Raw genomic sequence first — 18,137 nt, 5'->3', positions numbered from 1 at the left:
GTCACCAAGTGCTTCCTCATAGGGCGTCACTTGATTTTAGGTCAGGAGTTCAAATCCTAACCAGGGCTTGTGGCATCTGGCAAGGCCCCCCAAGTCTACCTCGGTACAATCAAGAAGAATATGACTGAACACAGCTGCACGTGTTAAGGAACCAGGACATTCTGATGAGAAGTGAGCTAGTGGAACAAGAAGGCATCACAACCGATGAGAATAGAACTGTTGGAATGCTACTGCAAATGTAATTCCAGAGTTACAGATATTTGCAATCCCAGTGTTGCAGGAAAAGGATGTGGGACCTATGAATATATATATATATATATATATGTATAAAGTTGTAATTTTTGTGTTGCACGGGTGAAACCATAAATGCATACTTTTCCATGTAGACATTAGACCCTGATATATTGCCAGAAGCTTCAGCGAGCTGGAAGACAGAGATACAAATGACCACAAGCATGCAGAAGCACATGCCGAATGCACAAACTGAAGCTGTGTTTTTCCAGCTGTTGAACCTGAGAGAAAAAGAAAATAAACTTGCAGTGTGTCTCTCTTGCCAATGGGGTACAGCCTCATCTTCCTACAATGACTGATATTACTACCAAGACGCTGCCAAGCCAATCTAAACCTCAGGACCTACACTATCCCCACAGAAAGGGAACCGAAAGCAGCATGGCAAAAAAAAACCCAAAAAAACACTGTGAAACAGGCATCAACAACAAACAGAGGTTTGCACTGCCATAAAATGGCTCACTGTAAACTGAAGGTCAGAATTAATGTCAGACAAGTGATCTGACACGCTGCCTTCCGAGAATTCACAAATCCAGCTTAAGTTGCATGGGGTGAAATAAATGTGCAGTGTATAGAGGAGATCAAATCAAGCGTGAAGTCGCATAAAGACAGAGCTTTCAAATGTGTCTGGCTGTTTGTATCTCGATCAAAGGCTTCCTTGCATTAGGAAAGCTTTCACCACAGATCAGAATATTGAGTCCTTGTTGACATCTTCACAGACACTGAATAATATCGGATGCTGATTATTGTGGTCCAACCTGATAGGGTTGTTTTGCTAGCCTAGCTGCATAGTCTAAGCAACATTTCTCAGTATGGTGCACACATAATGAGAGTGAGTGCATGAAACCAAATGTTTACACTGTAGTAGTGCAGTAGCGACAGTACTAGTCCTGGAGTACTTGCATTAGTAATAGATAGTGATTTTAGCAGCAGCATATCATCGTTCTAAAAAAAATCAACAACGTACCCTTTCATTTGTAAACACACACATGTTCCTATACATTGAGTCTACGCTCTCTCCTACTCACGCACTCAGTAGTTTTCAGCGAGGGAAAAAAGAAAAACCGTGAAAACTCATGTGGGTCCCACTTGCTGTGGGCAATAACGCTGTGTGACCTTCACTCCAAAGCTAAACATGTCCAAGTACCAATTTAAGTTCTGGGGCAACTCTTTCAAGGTTGAGCTTTAAATTTAAAGAGATGCATCATATTAGGCCTACCTTGAACCTGGTGGGTGTCGAAGAAACAATTATCCAAGCATCATTACCCGCATTCTGTCCTGCATCCACACCACTTACCGGGCATAAGTGAGCATCCACTACTGCGGAAGGCATGTCCAGACATGCAAAAGCGCTTCTACTACACACAACTAAGGGGAAGCCTGCACGATGCAAATGGTCACATGATTTGGGAAACGAAATGTTTGTTTGTTTGTTTGTTTGTTTGTTTGTTTGTTTTCCCATAGTGAGTTGTTTTTGTAGCCATTAGGTCATTTATCGTTTCTCAAAATGTTCCCCAGAACATCTGTCCAAAGAGCTCAGCAGGTATAGGTGTTCCACACAATAAGTCACACTCAGACAAACCAGAGAGCTAAAACAGCACTGACATACTGCAATAAATATTTAGCCAAAAATCTCCCATCAAAAAATTATGAATTATGAAATTATAGTTTTATTTATATAGCGTCGATTTACAACATCATCTTGCTTTGTACTGCAAGGTAAAAGACACATAAAAAATTGTTAGAGGGAAAATAATCATAAAATCCCCTATGAGCAAGCACTTAGTGATCGTGGGAAGGGAAAACTCCCTTTTGACAGGAAGTATAACCTCTGGTAGAGCCAGCGTCGGGGGGAAGGCAGCTATCTGCCGGACCGGTTAGGGAGGGAAAAAAAGGACGGCTTGGCGAAATGGGGACAGAACACAAACATGAGAGAGAAGACAAAACTTTATAGCAAGCAGCAGTAAATTATGTGGGTGGTGAAAAGAGGGGGTGGAGAAGAAAGGGTCAGTGCATCATGGAAAGTCCCCAGCAGCCTGAGCTGATTGCAGCATAACTAAACTACAGTTCAAGGTCATGTCATCTAGTCCTGACTCATCAAAAAGCGAAGTTTTAAACCTAATCTTAAAATTGAGATGTTGTCTGTCTCCCCAGTGTAAACTGGGAGCTGGTTGCACAGAAAAGGTGCATGAAAGCTGAAAGATCTGCCTCCCATTCTACTTTCAGAAACTCGAGAAACCACAGTTAAGTCAGCAGTGTGAGAGTGAAGTGCTCTATTGGGATTCAAGGCTATTTATGAGAGAAGAAGGATTTTAAATTCAAGTCTTCATTTTTTAAAGGGTGCAAATAAAGAGAAGCCAATATGGGAGAAATATGATCTGTCTTTGTTGCCCCGGTCAGTACTCTCACTGCAGCATTTTTTACCATCTGCAGGCTTTTTTTCAGGGAACTTTTAGAAAAATATTATAGAAAGAATGTACAATAGGCCATCCTAGAAGAAACAAATATATGAATCAGCTGTCAAAAACGCCACCTGTACAGGGGAACAGAGTGGGGTGGAAAGTGTCACATTAATAATAAGATGAAGTAGCATGCAAAATTAAATAAAAATACAATACTTCTGAATGGTAATGGGGTTACTTTCTTTTCAGCACTCGTTAGACACTCTATGCTTGTAATAAACCCACTAGTACTGTGTTATAAGGAGGTTTGCAAAAAAAACAATATTTTATTTTACCCATATTTTCTATGCCAGCCTTTTATAAATTTTTTGTCAGTATTTTAAGGCTTCATTAGTTTTACATGAAAAAGTTGGCTTTAAACATGCACATGTCCCTATGCAGGTTTAATTACAATACAGCTGTTGTGTTCCCAGATTGAACAGATTCCTTGGTGGACTGATGGACAGGAAATAACAATCAAAACAAGCAACAGATACAAGGTGTATAATGCCAGGAACACCCTGGGGGACTGATGTATTATTCTTAACATTATCTTTACTAAGATGGGGAAAATGCAGTTAAAACCCAGACTTTTTATTTCATTTTAAGGCTCCTTCACAACATCTAAACAATAGATAAGTTCCTAGTCCCCAATGACTAGTTCCACTTCACTGCTACACCCTTGTGAAAAATAACAAGCAAGCTTTATGAAATATTTTAAAAAGCACCTGTTGGAGCAAAGTTCTCTGTGAGAGAGCAGCCACAGGGAAACGCTATGCATAAGTAATGACGAGAATGGAAAGTGGAGTGTGGGTGGCGGGATTAGGAGGGCAGTTGGTATCAGAGCAGGAGGTAAATAACCCTGGCTCAGTCCTGTCTGAGAGCAGACCTGTCTCTGCTGTGGCGCGCTCCAGTTTGGAAGGACAACATGCATACTCCACTCTATGTGGGGAGAATGTGAAAGCGCTTGCTGCCATGGCAACAAGGCAGCTCCACAGTCTCCAGTCCCCATTAAGAAAGATGGGTGGCAACGTGGCTGTAGCTCAGTGGTGGTGTAGCATGACATGCTGAAAGAGCCTATTGAAAGCCAGTGAATTTAGCAGTTAATGAAAAGAGCAAAAAGGGACAGCAGGTCCACGAGGCAGGCGATACCGACCCGTCCTCTTGTTTTGGGTCCTGCGTGCTCTCGTGAGAGGTGCGAATATTAAATCGACTCAGTTTTCACTGTTTTGAACAGGAGATATTGTACACTTCGGGCTTCTGTGAGAGATTATCACAGGAGTGGAGGTTTAATTACAATAGAGCAATTGTTGTGCTCACAGTGACCTTGAACAGAGTCCTTGGGTATCTAAAGATGAAAGGAATGACGTGTAAGCGAGAAAATGAAGCACTGAACTGTTTCAAAAAATGTTACCCTGGATCTTTGTAAAACAAAATAATAATAATAATAAGCACGTAAAAAAATATGCCGTTGAAAAAACTTTTCATAGTGTCAAGGTCAGCTGTAGATTTTAGGAAATGGTTATGTTCCTATGAAAAAAATGAGCCATGGTGTGTACGTATTTGTCGTTTTGTCCTTTAAAATACTAAGTCAGGAAATGTTTTGTTGATTCAGGGTCGGAAGGTTTTCCCTACAAAACACAAGAGCTAAAAATGATTCATAGTTTAAGCAGCTGATGCTTGATATGGAGGAGTAGACAACCTTTTAATCAACCTGTTACATCAGAAAGATCAGAAAGATTAGCATTAACATATTCAACAGACATCAAACAAATGCATTCTATCAAAATGGGTTTATTTTTGCCATCGTTATATATGACAGATTCCCATGGCGACAAAACATTACTCTAAAAGTCATTCCTCTCAGTCAGATGGTGGTGGTTTTACTGCAGGACACAATTAAACTGAGTTCTTTAACTCTGTTTCATGTAGATACTGTGCATGTGGTGGGAGCCAAATTCAGCAGAACAAAACAGATTTCATCCTGAGTCCAAGTGCCAAGACTCTTTTCATTCAGCTGAAAATAGCAAGCCACTGCTTACGCACATCTCCAGAACATAGTTTAGGCAACTAAAGGATTGGGTGGGAGTGATTTGTGGAGGAGGAATACAGCCACTGCAGGAGCTCAGTGGGGTTCGAACCAAATGAATCAGAAAGACACCAAATTGTGAATAAATAAATAAATAAGCACACTGTGGAGCCAGGAAGTAAAGTTAATGTTGGCCTTTTAATCGCAGTTTCCGAAGACATTCGCAAGTGTTTTGCTGGGTGGTTTGTGAGCCAAGACAGGAAAGAGTAATGAGTAATACCCTCCCCTAATAACACCAAAGTTACTACAGACACATTTCCTCTGTTATGAGCTCAACATTTGAATATTCATGTCAAGAAATCCATCATCGACTGAAGTGACCTCAGTGACCCCAGTGACAGACTGCCAGCTCCTCCCGCCATACTGGACTGTAGGCTCAATACCAAACTCACACAGCAGGGGGCAGTTCATCAGCCTCTGTGACTCTTGAGCTGTAGCTCAGAGCTGCATAGATACTTCAGTATGTTGCCATTTGTCTCTGCCTTATGCTTTAAACTGCCTTATGCCATCCAGCAAATCCCAATATGAGTAAATGTTGTAAACACAGGGATATGGAATCAGATTAAAGCAATGTACAACTCTCAAAATGTACTGTTTGTGTTGCCCTACACTGTTTTGCATGTATGTTTATAAGGATAAAAATGGTGCTGACAAGAACCTGAGACTCACGCTAGAGTGACAAACAGTACCCAGGTTACACTGGGTTCCAAAGAAAGTGATCATTAATTTCACCAAAATAATTTAGATGCATAGGGTTATACAGACAGAGCTGTAAAACATCCAATTTATACCACTAATGCAATTATAAAAGGATTTAGTATAAAGAAATATTCATGACCCCATTTGAACTAAAGAGTTGGTTTATTAAACACATTTAGTCAAAAAGCTGCAGATTCTGCTCATCTAACTAACTTAAAGCCCAGCTACAGTCATGTGAAAAAGAAAGTTTTTACAGCACTATGCAGTTGTGTGTACCCCACATGCTTCAGTAGCTTCTAACAGGACCTTTTGCGGGAGTGGGCGTCCCAGCAGTTTCGGTATGACTATCAGTCTCTCACATCATTGCGGAGGAATTTTGGCCCATTTTTCTGTACAGCGTTTCAGTTCATTGAGGTTTGTGGGCATGTTGTTGTTTATTGCTCACCTCTCTTAATGTTCCACTTCAGCATTTTGAGGTCTGGACTTTGACTGGGCGATTGCCTCACCTCGATTCTTTTCTTTTTCAGCTATACTCTCGTAGATTTGCTGCACTTGGGATCACTATCCTTTTGTTGCATGACCCAAATTCTGCCAAGCTTTACTTTAGCTTTAGGACAGACGGCCTCGCATTTGATTCTAGAAGAGAGTCCTGTGGTTGCAAAACAAACCCAATTCATTATCCCACCACTACCGTGCTTAACAGTTAGTATGAGGTGTTTCTGGTGACATGTTGCGCATTATGGCCAAAACATTGTGACATACAAAAATTACTTTTTCACACTGTACACGCTCTTCTTTTTATTATAATTATATTTAGCAACTGTTTTAGCATTTGATCTTAGCCCAGTGAATTGCTGACATGTAACCAAGATACACTCTCTTGAGATAAAAGAAATCGAAGTCACAAGTAAGCCAAAAAAAGACAAGCGGCTTTCTAAATGACACCAGCGAGACAGACATATTTTTTTACCCTTCAGTTTCTCACCAAACATGAAGGAGTTTACATCTGATTTTGCTCTACACCACCATAATCTAAGAAAGAGAGAAAAGGCTGAATTTCTCTGCAGTATCCATGGTTGTCTTGACAACTCAAGCCACTCACTGCCTAGAGCAGAAATCTACTGTATTCAGAAACACAAACCCAGAAACCTGCTGTTATGTCACAGAAAATGGTATGAATGCTGTACTGCTTCATTTCAATGCACACACTCACAGTCTCTCTGTATGCTTTTATATCACTCATCTTGAGTTTGTACACGCCTCATATTCACATCTATTTTTATAACAGGAAAATGAGCTCCTGCACAGGCAATGTACTATTCTGGAAAATGAGTTCACATCATACTCATTCTTATTTTTCAACTATCCTAGAAAGCTCTTCAATTGTTCATTTATTGGAATTGTAAAAGGAAGTAACCTCAAATAGTAAACTGCTGATCAGACTAATTGACTGTATGTAAGCTAATGAGCCAATGCCATTAAAATTCCAATACAAACAAAAAAATAATAATATTCAAACCACTCTTCTTTTGAGCAAAGGGCCACTGAGTGCAGCGTCACTGTTATTACAGTTGTCTAAAATAACTACAAGAACTGGATAGAGGTGGCAACTACATGTACTTCAAGGTAAGACATATAATAAAAACAACAACCTGCTTTGAAAAAGCTTAAAAATTCAATTGTTCAGTCCCCAAACCTCTCTGTAAAAACAGCCCAGGGCAACGACTCGACCACTAAATTAAATTATCCCAGTCCAATCACAGGTGCCACAAAAAGTGACCTACAGATTGTTTGATGGTTTTAATGTGATTAGGTACGCGTGAAGAAGATTCAGTTCAGTTCAATTCAATTTTATTTATATAGTGCCAAATCACAACAGTTGCCTCAAAGCACTCTAAGGTAAGGCAAAGACCCTACAATGATCTTTACAAAGATGGGCAGACTGTGGTCGTAAAGGGATGGAGATGGTCAGCAACAACACTCAGGTAGGTCGTGGTGTTTAAATAATGCTCAGTTGGTACTAAGGGGCTTAAAGTGTGCCAAGAAAACATCCTAATACCACCACCATCAGCCTGACCTGCACACATAAGGCAGGTCATGCTTTCATGATGTTTATGCCAAATTCTGAATCCACCATTCAAATGTCGCAGCAGAATTCTAGTCACATCAGACCAGGCAGCACTTTTTCCAAGCTTCTATTGTCCAATTTTGGTGAGCCTGTATAAAATGTAGCCTCATTATTCCAGTGCTGTTCTTCGGCATACCTTTGTTGAAATGAGTAGTTATTTGAGTTACTATTTTTACCCACTTGCTGTATATTTTCCTCTTTTTCAGTCCACTATCAGTAAACCCTAGAGATGGTTGCGAGGGAAAATCCCAGTAGATCAGCAGTTTCGTAACACCCAGATATAAATGCCTAAATACACTGAGATGCTGCCATGTTATTGGCTAATTAGATATTTGCATTAACGAGCAGTTGAACAAAATAGCCAGTGTGTGCATTTGATTTAACGTTAATTAGCCAAGTAAATCCCACAGAGGCTAGAAAGCTCTTTTTCCAATAACTAATAACTATTTTCCATTATAGCCCATCAAAAACAGACATTTTATATTAAACAACCCTTATTTGTTTCCCCAGAAACCTCTTTTCGTTTTGCCAAAACATAGGATTAAACATTAAGGTTAGTTCTCTTAGACTTTTTCCTTCTCTCAGACATTTTTTTCTCCAGTAGTAACATATAAAGTTTTAAAAAAGCAATAAACTAAATGAGAAACCATTAGATAAGTGCTGATCTGCACAGCTGAATAAATTCTGTGCATGTAGGTAGCGACATTAGGAGCCAGCAAAAGTTTTTATGTGTGTGAATGTGCCCATGAAATATGCGTTGCCTTATGACATCCCTAGCGTTAGAGCAGTCACTTATCTCCCTCCCCAGTCAACAGGTCTCCTCTTCATCAACAGCCCTTTCCACTCAGGCAGAACCCAGCCAGCCTGTAATTACTGATGCCACTTGAGAGGAATACCAACAGGCACAGACACACCAGAGAGGAAAAAGCATCAGCAGCGAGCACTATTTCAGCCCACAGCGCCTTTCCACGACTTCAAAACACCTGGAGCCTGCTGCTGTCTGTGTGTGAAGAGCAGCAGCACCACCTGCCACTGCGGAGGATCTAATGACCAAATAATGAGTGTAAGGACACAAACTTAGGGAATATTTTAGTCCAGTTGAGCCCAGACTGTTTACTTCATTCCTTCTGGCTTGCACATGGCTTTGTTCAGACACAGACACATGGCTGTCTGAGAAATCCGTGAGCCTGTACATGACTTCCTTGTTAAAAAGAGCCAGAAAGAGCGGCAGGAACTCAGGCTGGACACATCAGCTTGATAACGAATGGCATGCCATGTGACAGGTAGGAAGTAGATTTCTGAAGTAGGGCATGACAACATAAATATACTATGAGCGATACATTTTTGCACCCAGCTCACCTCCTCTAACCTCCATTATTTCCTTTCATGTTTTAAAAATTGATATTTTAATTTATTTTTACAAGGCTACATGAGGAATCTCTTCCAGCACTTCCATGCTTAGTGGCACATTTCCATTTATGGAAATGTAGGCGATCATCAGTGGGATTTACATACTAATGCCAGGAGTGTTTCTAACTACAAGCGATTGCAAGGTCTTCATTTACTTCGGCAGCTGAGCGGTTTTGTAAAATATTAAGAAGTTAAACACAAACATTTGCCATTAACTACGGCGATAAATGTCCCCTTGAGCTTTCCTAAAATCTGTCTCTTGCACTCTTTTTTGGATGCGAGCCAGAAGATGTCAATAATAAAATCAATTACAAAAAACGCTTCAACTCCAAACCGAGCTACACTCACTCATCAGAATATAGCACAGTGATACTCGTGGGCAGTGTCTGCCCACACTTTCTTCACAACAATAAGCTACATTTCTCTATTCCCTATGGCATGATGCATGGCAGCCGCATGTGTGTGTGTGTGGGGGGGGGGGGGGGGGGGGGGGGGGGAGGGGGGGGGCGATGGGGGAGTCGCTCTGTAATCTGGGAGTACCATCTGTGGCTGTCAGCTGAAACTGCCACTTAGTGGGCCTAACACAATCACCATGTCAACAGTTGCCAACACTTGGCGCTTCCACAGTCCCCTCGGAGTACATGTGACATGCCAGAAAAGTCTAAGCATGGGAGAAATGTCTTAAAAACAAGCTGAGTCAAGCTGCTGTTAGAGTCGGATTGATTCATGTCACGGGCACACAGCGATTGGTTCTCTGCGTGGATGAATGAAAATCACACAGAGACAAATGTAGGCATGTTACCGTGTAGTGATCTCCGTGATTCATCACAAGAGGCAGAAGCCTGATGTCTGCAAGACCAACAGATGTACAACAGGTGGAGCCAAAGTCTTATTAATAAGAAAAATAGGATCAGTAAGCTGCCATTTTTACACAGTGTAATCCTCTCACGACTGAAGTCGGCCCATTTACAGATTGTCATCAAGTTACACAGTAGATTTCATCACAGCACATCTAGCAGGCATTTTTGGTACTTTAGCACACAGAAGAAAATGCTTAACAGTGTCTTTGATCAAGAAAACTGGAGTAGAAAATGTCCATTAATGCATTTTTTATAGCAGAAATTGTCACAGTACATTTCCTCTATAAGCTCTCATAATTAAATGTGTAAACACTTGATAATGCCATCTGTTATTAAATTAGGCCAATTAGTAGGGATTATCATAAGATCTTAAGTGGTTTTGATTCCACGGCAGCTTCAATCACCTTTGCACAGATCATAGGGCATTTTGCATATTGTGGTATCATCCATCCAGCCATGTGGTGTTTTTCCATTTGTTACTCCTCTGCTTTAATTTCTCCCAAATGTTAGTGCTAATGATAATACTACAATCAGCTATTACAAAGCAGTAATAATCACACGTTATCATTAATGCATGATTCCCACTGTGAGCAATGATCAAAAATTTTAAGTCTGAGCATACAGGTCCGAGGGTAAGTATTTAATACAAAGACATACTTGATGGCGTAATCTCATTAATGCAGGATTAGCAACTTAAACCTGTTGCAGGCAAAATGTTTTTAGAAAAAACTGCATAATAACTCAAGCAGATGGAAAGGAAACTAGAGTCTTGCACCTTCTCCCAGCTCTGTCGTCAAGCTTTTTAAAAAAAATAATAATAATAAAATTTGCCCCAGTAGACCTCGGCCAATCACAACGCACATCCCCCAGGAAATGACCAGAAAATAAACGCTTGGAAAAATGACATGAGCACTTGTTAATGCCTGGTTAAGCTGCTGCTGAGACAGCGTCAGCACCTTTAGATGGGACAGAAATTTAGCACTCCCCATCTGCCTTGTCAAACTGCAATTGAAAAGTAAACGATTCAAAGCAAAATTAGGTGATCTGACTTACATCCAGTGTCGCTGTCAACAGCTGTGTATGTTAATGCCAACTACATATCTATCTCCTAGACTCTGCTCCTCCTTAAAAGGGGAAATGTTCGTGCATTAGAGATCATTTTAAGTAAGTAACAAATGACAAAGTGATTGATTAATTAAAGGACTTGTGCAAAATGTTATTATATATTATTATTAATTTTTTTTTTTTTTTTTTAAAGTGGGGGGTGGCTAAACAGAACAAAAAAAGGTGTTCTTTTAAATAAAATCCTGTCTTCTCTGGTTTCCTTGCCTACTGAAACTTTAAATACTGAGTTATCCAAGTTAGACAGTCACCCTTAATCTTGAAAGACAATTTTAAAAAGGAAGCGAATCTTCTGTCAATAAAGACTTAGCAGATACCATCATTTTTTCCTTGCACAGGACCTGATTCTGAAAGCAGCATGTAGACATACATGCAGAAATACAGTGTGTGTGTCAGAAACACAACAATCCAAATTGAAACAGTTCATATTGGTGTGTCTCAAACTCAATGCAACCATCCCGATTCTCTTGTGCTCTGACAATACCTTGAAAGGGAGGTGTCTGAGTTCAGTCGACATTATATATTTTTAAAAAGAAAACAAACTGTCACTCAGTGCCTGTTCAGAGTTATTGTGGGACCATTCTTCTGTGCAGCATCATCTGGCCCTGGATCGCTTGACAACAATTGTACCAGCAACCATATCATACACAGTCCTGTTGTGCTGGAAGAACAGAAGAGTGATGAAGGCTGGGAAGAAGAAGGCAATGGAAAAGTTCTTATTCAAGGCTCGAACAGTCGATCTGAAGAGGGAGACAGAAACGGTACCGTTATGTGATGTGAGGCTGTTCGCATGCACGCTGTGACTTCTGATGGATAATCTTTAAAATAAATAAATAAATAAATACTCACGCAGAAAGAGAGACGTTAGTTGCTGGCACGACAAGAACCCTGTTAGGCTGAACCAGAACCGATGAGTCACATGTCACGACTCTGAGTCCAATGAGAAACTTTCCGGGAGTGGCTCCTCCTGCTCCCCAAATGCATATGATCTAAAAAGAGAAACGTGTATCAGCTACCAAACATAAAATACATTTTCCACAAACAATTTAACAAGTTACGGTCGGTAAAATATCACTGCTAGATGTCAGCAAATTGCAGTCGACTGAGTTCAGTCTTCTTCCTTAAGTGCTTAACTCTAAGTACGGTGGCCACGGTAGAACAAACAACTCTGGCTGCTGTTCGTCTGTAGTGAGTGGAAGCTTTCAGTCTGCTACCTAAGCTGTTGATATGATGGTGTTGTAGTCCATTTATGTTGGAGGAGGCTGTGAAACCTTGTGAAAGGACTCCGATAAGAGTCAATGAGTCAGCGAAGCTCACTTTTGACTGACGACAGCGACACTGAGGTGAGTTGATATCTCAGACTTTTCTAGCAGTAAGCATTGCTAGTTTTGCCGCCATTAGCTGCTGTTAGTCAGAGTTAGTGAAACTTTCTTTGAAGTAAATGTAACACTGTTGGACTCGGACACTTACCAACCAGACCCTCATATGACGTGAGATGTGTAATCAAACTGTTTATCAGAGCGAAAGTGTGACTTTTAGGAAAATTGAGCCTAACACATTAGTTTGTTGGAAGACATAATTACACACAGAGCAAAACACAGGAGTACACAGCCCCTGGTTCCCCTAGCAGCTGTACCCTTAAGACCAACATCCTAGTCAAGACTCCAGATAACAGCATAAAACTTCTCCGTGTCCACTCACCTCATAAAAACAAACTAATATCCGATACACAAGAGCAACAAGCATCATTTTCTGCAGCTCCTCCATCGATGTGTCTTCATCGATTTCCTCCACTATAAAATGCATGGCGAACTTGGAAACATCTCTGAAAAGTGAATGAAACGATACAGGTTTAAAGAATGTCTTAGTCTGATTACGAGTCTCCTTCTTAAAGGGATAAAAATAAAAAAAATTAGAAAAACATAAATACACAAACTCACTTGATTCCACTAAGGTGCATAATACTGATGATTATAGTTGCTTTGATGAAAAACAATATGAAGAAATCCACCATCTCAGCCATTAGTCTTTGGAGAGGAGAAGGAATACTGTACTCTCGGCCTGGAGAAAAGAAGCAAAGAAGTTTGTTTTATTAAGGGATGCCGGACTGCCTTTCAATTGTTTTCAAAGGCGCTCAGTGCCTGTAGTGTAGTGACCCTTGGAGTTTGGAAAAAATCGGGTATGGTTATACTGTCTGTAGCAGCTTTTACCTGGTCTCGGTGCATTTCCATTCTCCCTCGGCTGCTGCTGCTGCGGCTGAGCAGGCACTGCTGCCCCGACGATGGCTTCACCTGCACGGCCGCTCGAGGAGCCGGCCGCGGGTGGGTAAGGAGGCAACGGAAGACCAAACGGATTGTTATGCCAGTGCTGGGAGTTGATATCAAGAACGGTCGAAGTCCCGTTAGGTGGCTGTAAACAGTAAGGGTAGGACATGGCTGACGCTGCTAGCCAGCTTTGCCAGTTCACATATCCACTGTAGTACTGCCACATCCATGCCTGTAGTTTCTCGCAGTATTGTGTCGTGGCACGGCTTTCTTCGGCGTCCTTCTCGCCGTCAGTGCTGCCCCAGTTGTCTTTTCTTTGGGTAACTTCGTCAGCTAATGGCTTAACTTGACTGCCACAAGGTTTATTCTTTCTCTTATCGACATCCATACTTCTGTTTTCTTTGTCAGCCATGTTTGATCGCGTTGCGTCACGTAACGTCATCTGGACGAAGAAAATAAATACGTGTCAAGATAGAGATATTGTAAAGATGTGAGATGTTATGGATTCGAATAAATTGAATAATATTTTTCAATTAAAAAAAAAATAATCTCTATTTATAATTCACGTTAAACTGTTACCCCTCCTCCCCTCTCCACCTAGCAGGATGTAGTGGTGCCGCCCGATAGTTGCCTGCTATTATGGGAATCAACCACAAGGGTGCAGCATATCTGCGAGGTAGACGTTGCAGTGATAGTGAGACATTTGGGGTCTTCGAGTTCACATAATTTAATATTCAAATGAGAAAGTACGGCAGCAAAAGATTTCCAGGACTTACTTCTGGATTTTGTCGGATAACTGCATCTTTAATTATCACATTGTTATAGAACTTATGAGATTAACTACATGAATACATGAGACTACATAAGTTGACTGCAAATACAAGCCTAGTTTCAAAAAAGTTGTGTGTGTAAAATAAAAGCAGAATGCATTGATTTGCAAAATCATAAACATATATTTTATTCAAAATGAAAGTGTGGACAAAGTTCACCCTGCCATCCACAAATGGTGGTTACAAATGTATGATGCAATAAAGAAGCCATCTAGAAATCTGGATCTTCTCTAGAAAGAGCTAATTTAAAATGAACTGAGGGGAGGTAGAAAACTTTTCTGTGGTCAGACCCATCAAAATTTAAAACTTTTTTGGAAAACATGCACACCATGTCCTCTGGACTAAAGAGGAGAGAGTGCTTGTCATCAGGACTCATTTTAAAACCCTGCTGTGCAGGAATTGGGTGCATCAATGCCTATGGAAAAGCACTTGCAGGTTTTAGATCAACATATGCTCCCATCCAGGTGAAATGTTTTCCAGCAAGACAATGCCAAACCACATACTGCATCTATCACAACAGCATGGCTTCACAGTGAAAGAGTCCCGCTGATGAACTGATTCGGATGTTATTTTAATTGAAAACATTTTGCAGCCTCATCATCATGAAACAAATAGTAAAATGAGTCAGCTGATACATACGATATGTGTTCTGTGTGCAAGATTTGCAAATCATTGCATTCTGTTTTTATTCACATTTTACAGAATGTCCCAAATTTTGGAATCAGAGTTGGAGACCAGCTTAAAATCCACACGATTTATTGTGTAACAGTAAATAATGTCATTTCTTACAGCTTCATGCTGATGAATGAGATCCTTGTAGGACCTGAAACCACCTGTCATTATTCCATTATTATTATAATTCGATTATTCCATCACAATCAACAGGCTGCTTTTCTTAAATAAAACAGAAATGGAATAATTGCTACAGTATTGGTGTGCACACAGCTACCACATCCTTTCATAATGAACAAAAGAACAAAAGAATTTAGCAGCTGATCATGTCATTGTGTTTAAGGGAGCTAAGCAATTTCAAAGGAAGTGTGCTTCTTAAAGCTGGCACCCACAACCACCATAAGCATGCTTAATCTGTAGGGTTTTTTTGTTTTGTTTTTTTGAGCTGGTAGGACCTCAGGTTTCACCGCATACCTTCTATTTATATCTGGGCATGCATTATAAAAATATAAGTAAATGCTCCACAACACACATTCTTTGTGCAGGCAAAGCACCTAAAACATTTGTGTGCATATGGCACCATCTTACATAACATGGCACTTGACAAAACAAAGTAGCTTGTCATTAGTCAATACTCATTGTTGCTTGACTACCACAATCATTCACTACAGCCTGGAAATCTTTTGGAGGATTTATACCTCAGTGTAGTGCTCTAAAGGACCCTAATTAAAACTAAGTATGTGCACTCACTTAAATTTTGCATCCATGCAACCAAGACTAGGTCACTGCTCCAACTGCAAGCAGGGATTTGGCCTTCTCACCTCCTTGTCATATGAGGGCTACTCTGATTTTAGGAGATTTCCTTCCCTTTGTTTAAACAAAAGGCCTTTGTAACCCCCTTCCCCTCTAGCTTTAAGATCATGTGTTTTAAAGCCAATCAGGTTTCTTGCTTTAAAAGGTTTCACATCTAAACAGTTTAGTAGAAAAGGTAACTGCAGGTCATGCCAGCTACAAACATTGAACTAGTGCAGCTATACAGGGAGGCATTTCCTGTATTTTGCACCCTTAACTTTGACCTGATTATGTGCAGCTGGCACAGCATTTTTAGTAAAGAATGCATGCTTGCATAGTGATAGGCATCTGGATGCAGGACATGCTGTATTGATACAGTCTATAATGTAATTCTTGGAATTGAACCAGCCATATTGAAAATGCCTTTTAAAGTGCAATCTGTTAAACTGAAGGGAATTAGTCTGGCTTTGAAAGTAGTGTTAGAAATAGAGACAAACTGGCTCCACTGTAAATTTTGAGTAGGACATGAGCTGCACATTTTCAATCATTTAAACCCCCAATAGGTCAAGGATGTTGAATTGAATGGATGAGTAGCATTTGACATTCGAGTTTATGCACCAGAGTCACATTAGAGTCAATAAATGTGCACGTGATGATGCTTCACAAATACAAGACTTTGTAGTAAGAGTCAGACAGAGTGAAGTGTCACAGTTTAAACTTTATTGGCATGTTTGGCAGTAGCACACGGTCTTGAAGGAACAGGAACTCTTCACAAAGAGTGCATTAAGCTACTTTCTTATAGGTCCTCACTGCAACAACATCATCCATGTAACATTTCTGTTGAGACAGGGTTCAAAGGTCAGACATTCATTCACTTAAAGCTGTAGAGCAGCAACAGTGCCATGTTAGGCATGCAGACTGCATTTAAAGAGCACACAGCTTTAATGGCACAGATAAACCATCAGTTACTCACAGCTATTAGTTTTCCATCTTCAATTCCTCGCTCAATTCTTGTCATCTTTCCATCCCAAGCCTGTTTCTGCACGAGTTTGCCATCCTCAATTGTCATGGTGGTCTGAAATTAGGAAAGTTTATAGAGAGGGCTTTAGTAAGACCTTAAAATGTGTGTAAAATACAGTCTGGCTGGACCTGGGATGACCCACCTTGGTGGCTCTGCCGTCAGGAGTGTCCTCGTCGCATTCCTCATTCAGCTTGAACTTGAACTCCGTGGTCTTGAATGTAGTCACAGACTTTAGTGTGATAAACCCATTATCACCCATGCTGATCACCACGTTAGGCTTTGCAAGGATTCCCATTTGCCGAGTGGTGTAATTTACGCCTACAACACAGGAAGGATCCAATTAGTAAACTGTTAAAATACAACAGATAACAGCGTGCATCATTTTAATCAAACAAACAAAATGAACAAACTTACCGACTGCTTTCATGTAGTCATCAAAGTTGTCGCTGTTAACAAGAGTCCAGTTTCCAACAAACTGCTCAACCATGATGGTGAAGGTGAAGCTGACGCTTGGGCTGCAGACAAAAAATACTTGAATCCTCTGCTGATGAAAGGCGGAGAGACCGAGAAGTTGTGAAAATTGCCTATTTGTAGCTTGATTGAGCACGCGTTTGATTCGGGCCCACCAATCAAGAGCAGGTGCCGGGGTTGCCTTGGAAATCAGCAGATTAGGGGCGTGGCTTTAAAATCAGATTTCATCTGATTTTGATTAAGTGTTTGATAGAAGTAGCTTATCCTGGGTTTACTGACTTCAGCAATAAAACGGAAGTAAAAGGGGTTTAAAAAGCGTTAACAAAACATATACAGGACATGTGATGATTCATGCAAATAGACACCTAAATACTCCTGAATAAATACTAAAAAATAAATATCATTTAAGTGTTTAAAAGTATTATTTATATGTAGAAAAGAAGATGTTTTGCTTTTTTACATTAAACTTATCCTATTAGAGATTTATTGTGAAACTGCTAATATAACGTGTTATATTTCAGTGAATTTTCCCACAACTGCAACAGAATGTTAAATTGGAAAATAGATTCCGACACAATTCTTTACTTTGTAGTTGTATATAGTTATGTTGACTTTAAGCAGTAGGTGGCGCCATGTGAACAGCAGTTAATACTTAAAAAGGGCTAATTCTGTGCTAGAGGTGCAGACAGAACAATTTGTGTGAAAGTGCATTATCAGGCAAATTTATAAGGTCGGGGGGGTTCAACATTTATTTGCTCATATATATATATATATATACCTGAGAGGTGCATATGGACCTTCAGCTGATCTGTCTGCTGTTCACTGAAGCCTCATCAGAAATACTCTCAATGGATCTGATTGGCTACAGCTTCATTTTTCAGTATGACAATGATCCCAAACACACTGCCAATAGAGTAAAAGCATACCCGACATTAGTCAGGCAGTGTGGGATCATAATTGCAGAACAGAACAAAAGGCACCCAGCAGCTAAAGAGGATCTTTGAATGTATTATAGAAGGAGCAGCACTTATAGAACTATTCCTGAAGACC

At 40.3% G+C, this 18,137-nt stretch overlaps 2 protein-coding genes across 2 annotated transcripts; both read right to left on the bottom strand.

The window, feature by feature from the left end:
• Positions 1-9,845: 9,845 nt before the first annotated feature.
• On the bottom strand, positions 9,846-13,743 carry LOC102779579 (protein FAM8A1-like). The gene is made up of 5 exons (XM_006801356.3): positions 13,248-13,743; positions 12,978-13,098; positions 12,739-12,862; positions 11,887-12,026; positions 9,846-11,777 (listed from the first exon to the last, which is right to left on the bottom strand). Exons 1-5 carry the CDS (start codon positions 13,741-13,743, stop codon positions 11,633-11,635), a joined length of 1,026 nt encoding a protein of 341 aa, XP_006801419.3. The 3' UTR covers positions 9,846-11,632.
• Positions 13,744-16,300: 2,557 nt separating this feature from the next.
• On the bottom strand, positions 16,301-17,195 carry fabp4b (fatty acid binding protein 4b). Its single transcript, XM_035912317.2, has 4 exons — positions 17,031-17,195; positions 16,759-16,934; positions 16,569-16,670; positions 16,301-16,432 (listed from the first exon to the last, which is right to left on the bottom strand). Exons 1-4 carry the CDS (start codon positions 17,101-17,103, stop codon positions 16,379-16,381), a joined length of 405 nt encoding a protein of 134 aa, XP_035768210.1. The 5' UTR covers positions 17,104-17,195; the 3' UTR covers positions 16,301-16,378.
• Positions 17,196-18,137: the final 942 nt, after the last annotated feature.

This window comes from Neolamprologus brichardi, chromosome 11, assembly GCF_056152115.1.
Source record: "Neolamprologus brichardi isolate AB-2024 chromosome 11, ASM5615211v1, whole genome shotgun sequence".
NCBI lineage: Eukaryota > Metazoa > Chordata > Actinopteri > Cichliformes > Cichlidae > Neolamprologus > Neolamprologus brichardi.
This window is presented reverse-complemented; position numbering and strand designations above follow the sequence as displayed.

Coding starts and splice junctions, on each gene's coding strand:
- LOC102779579 (XM_006801356.3), bottom strand. CDS start 13,743: ATGACGTTACGTGACGCAACGCGATCAAACATGGCTGACAAAGAAAAC. Junction 13,099..13,247: donor TGGAAATGCACCGAGACCAG/GTAAAAGCTGCT, acceptor TCTTTTCTCCAG/GCCGAGAGTACAGTATTCCT. Junction 12,027..12,738: donor TATTAGTTTGTTTTTATGAG/GTGAGTGGACAC, acceptor TTCTCTTTTTAG/ATCATATGCATTTGGGGAGC.
- fabp4b (XM_035912317.2), bottom strand. CDS start 17,103: ATGGTTGAGCAGTTTGTTGGAAACTGGACTCTTGTTAACAGCGACAAC. Junction 16,671..16,758: donor CTGACGGCAGAGCCACCAAG/GTGGGTCATCCC, acceptor TCCTAATTTCAG/ACCACCATGACAATTGAGGA. Junction 16,433..16,568: donor AAGATGGAAAACTAATAGCT/GTGAGTAACTGA, acceptor CTGTCTCAACAG/AAATGTTACATGGATGATGT.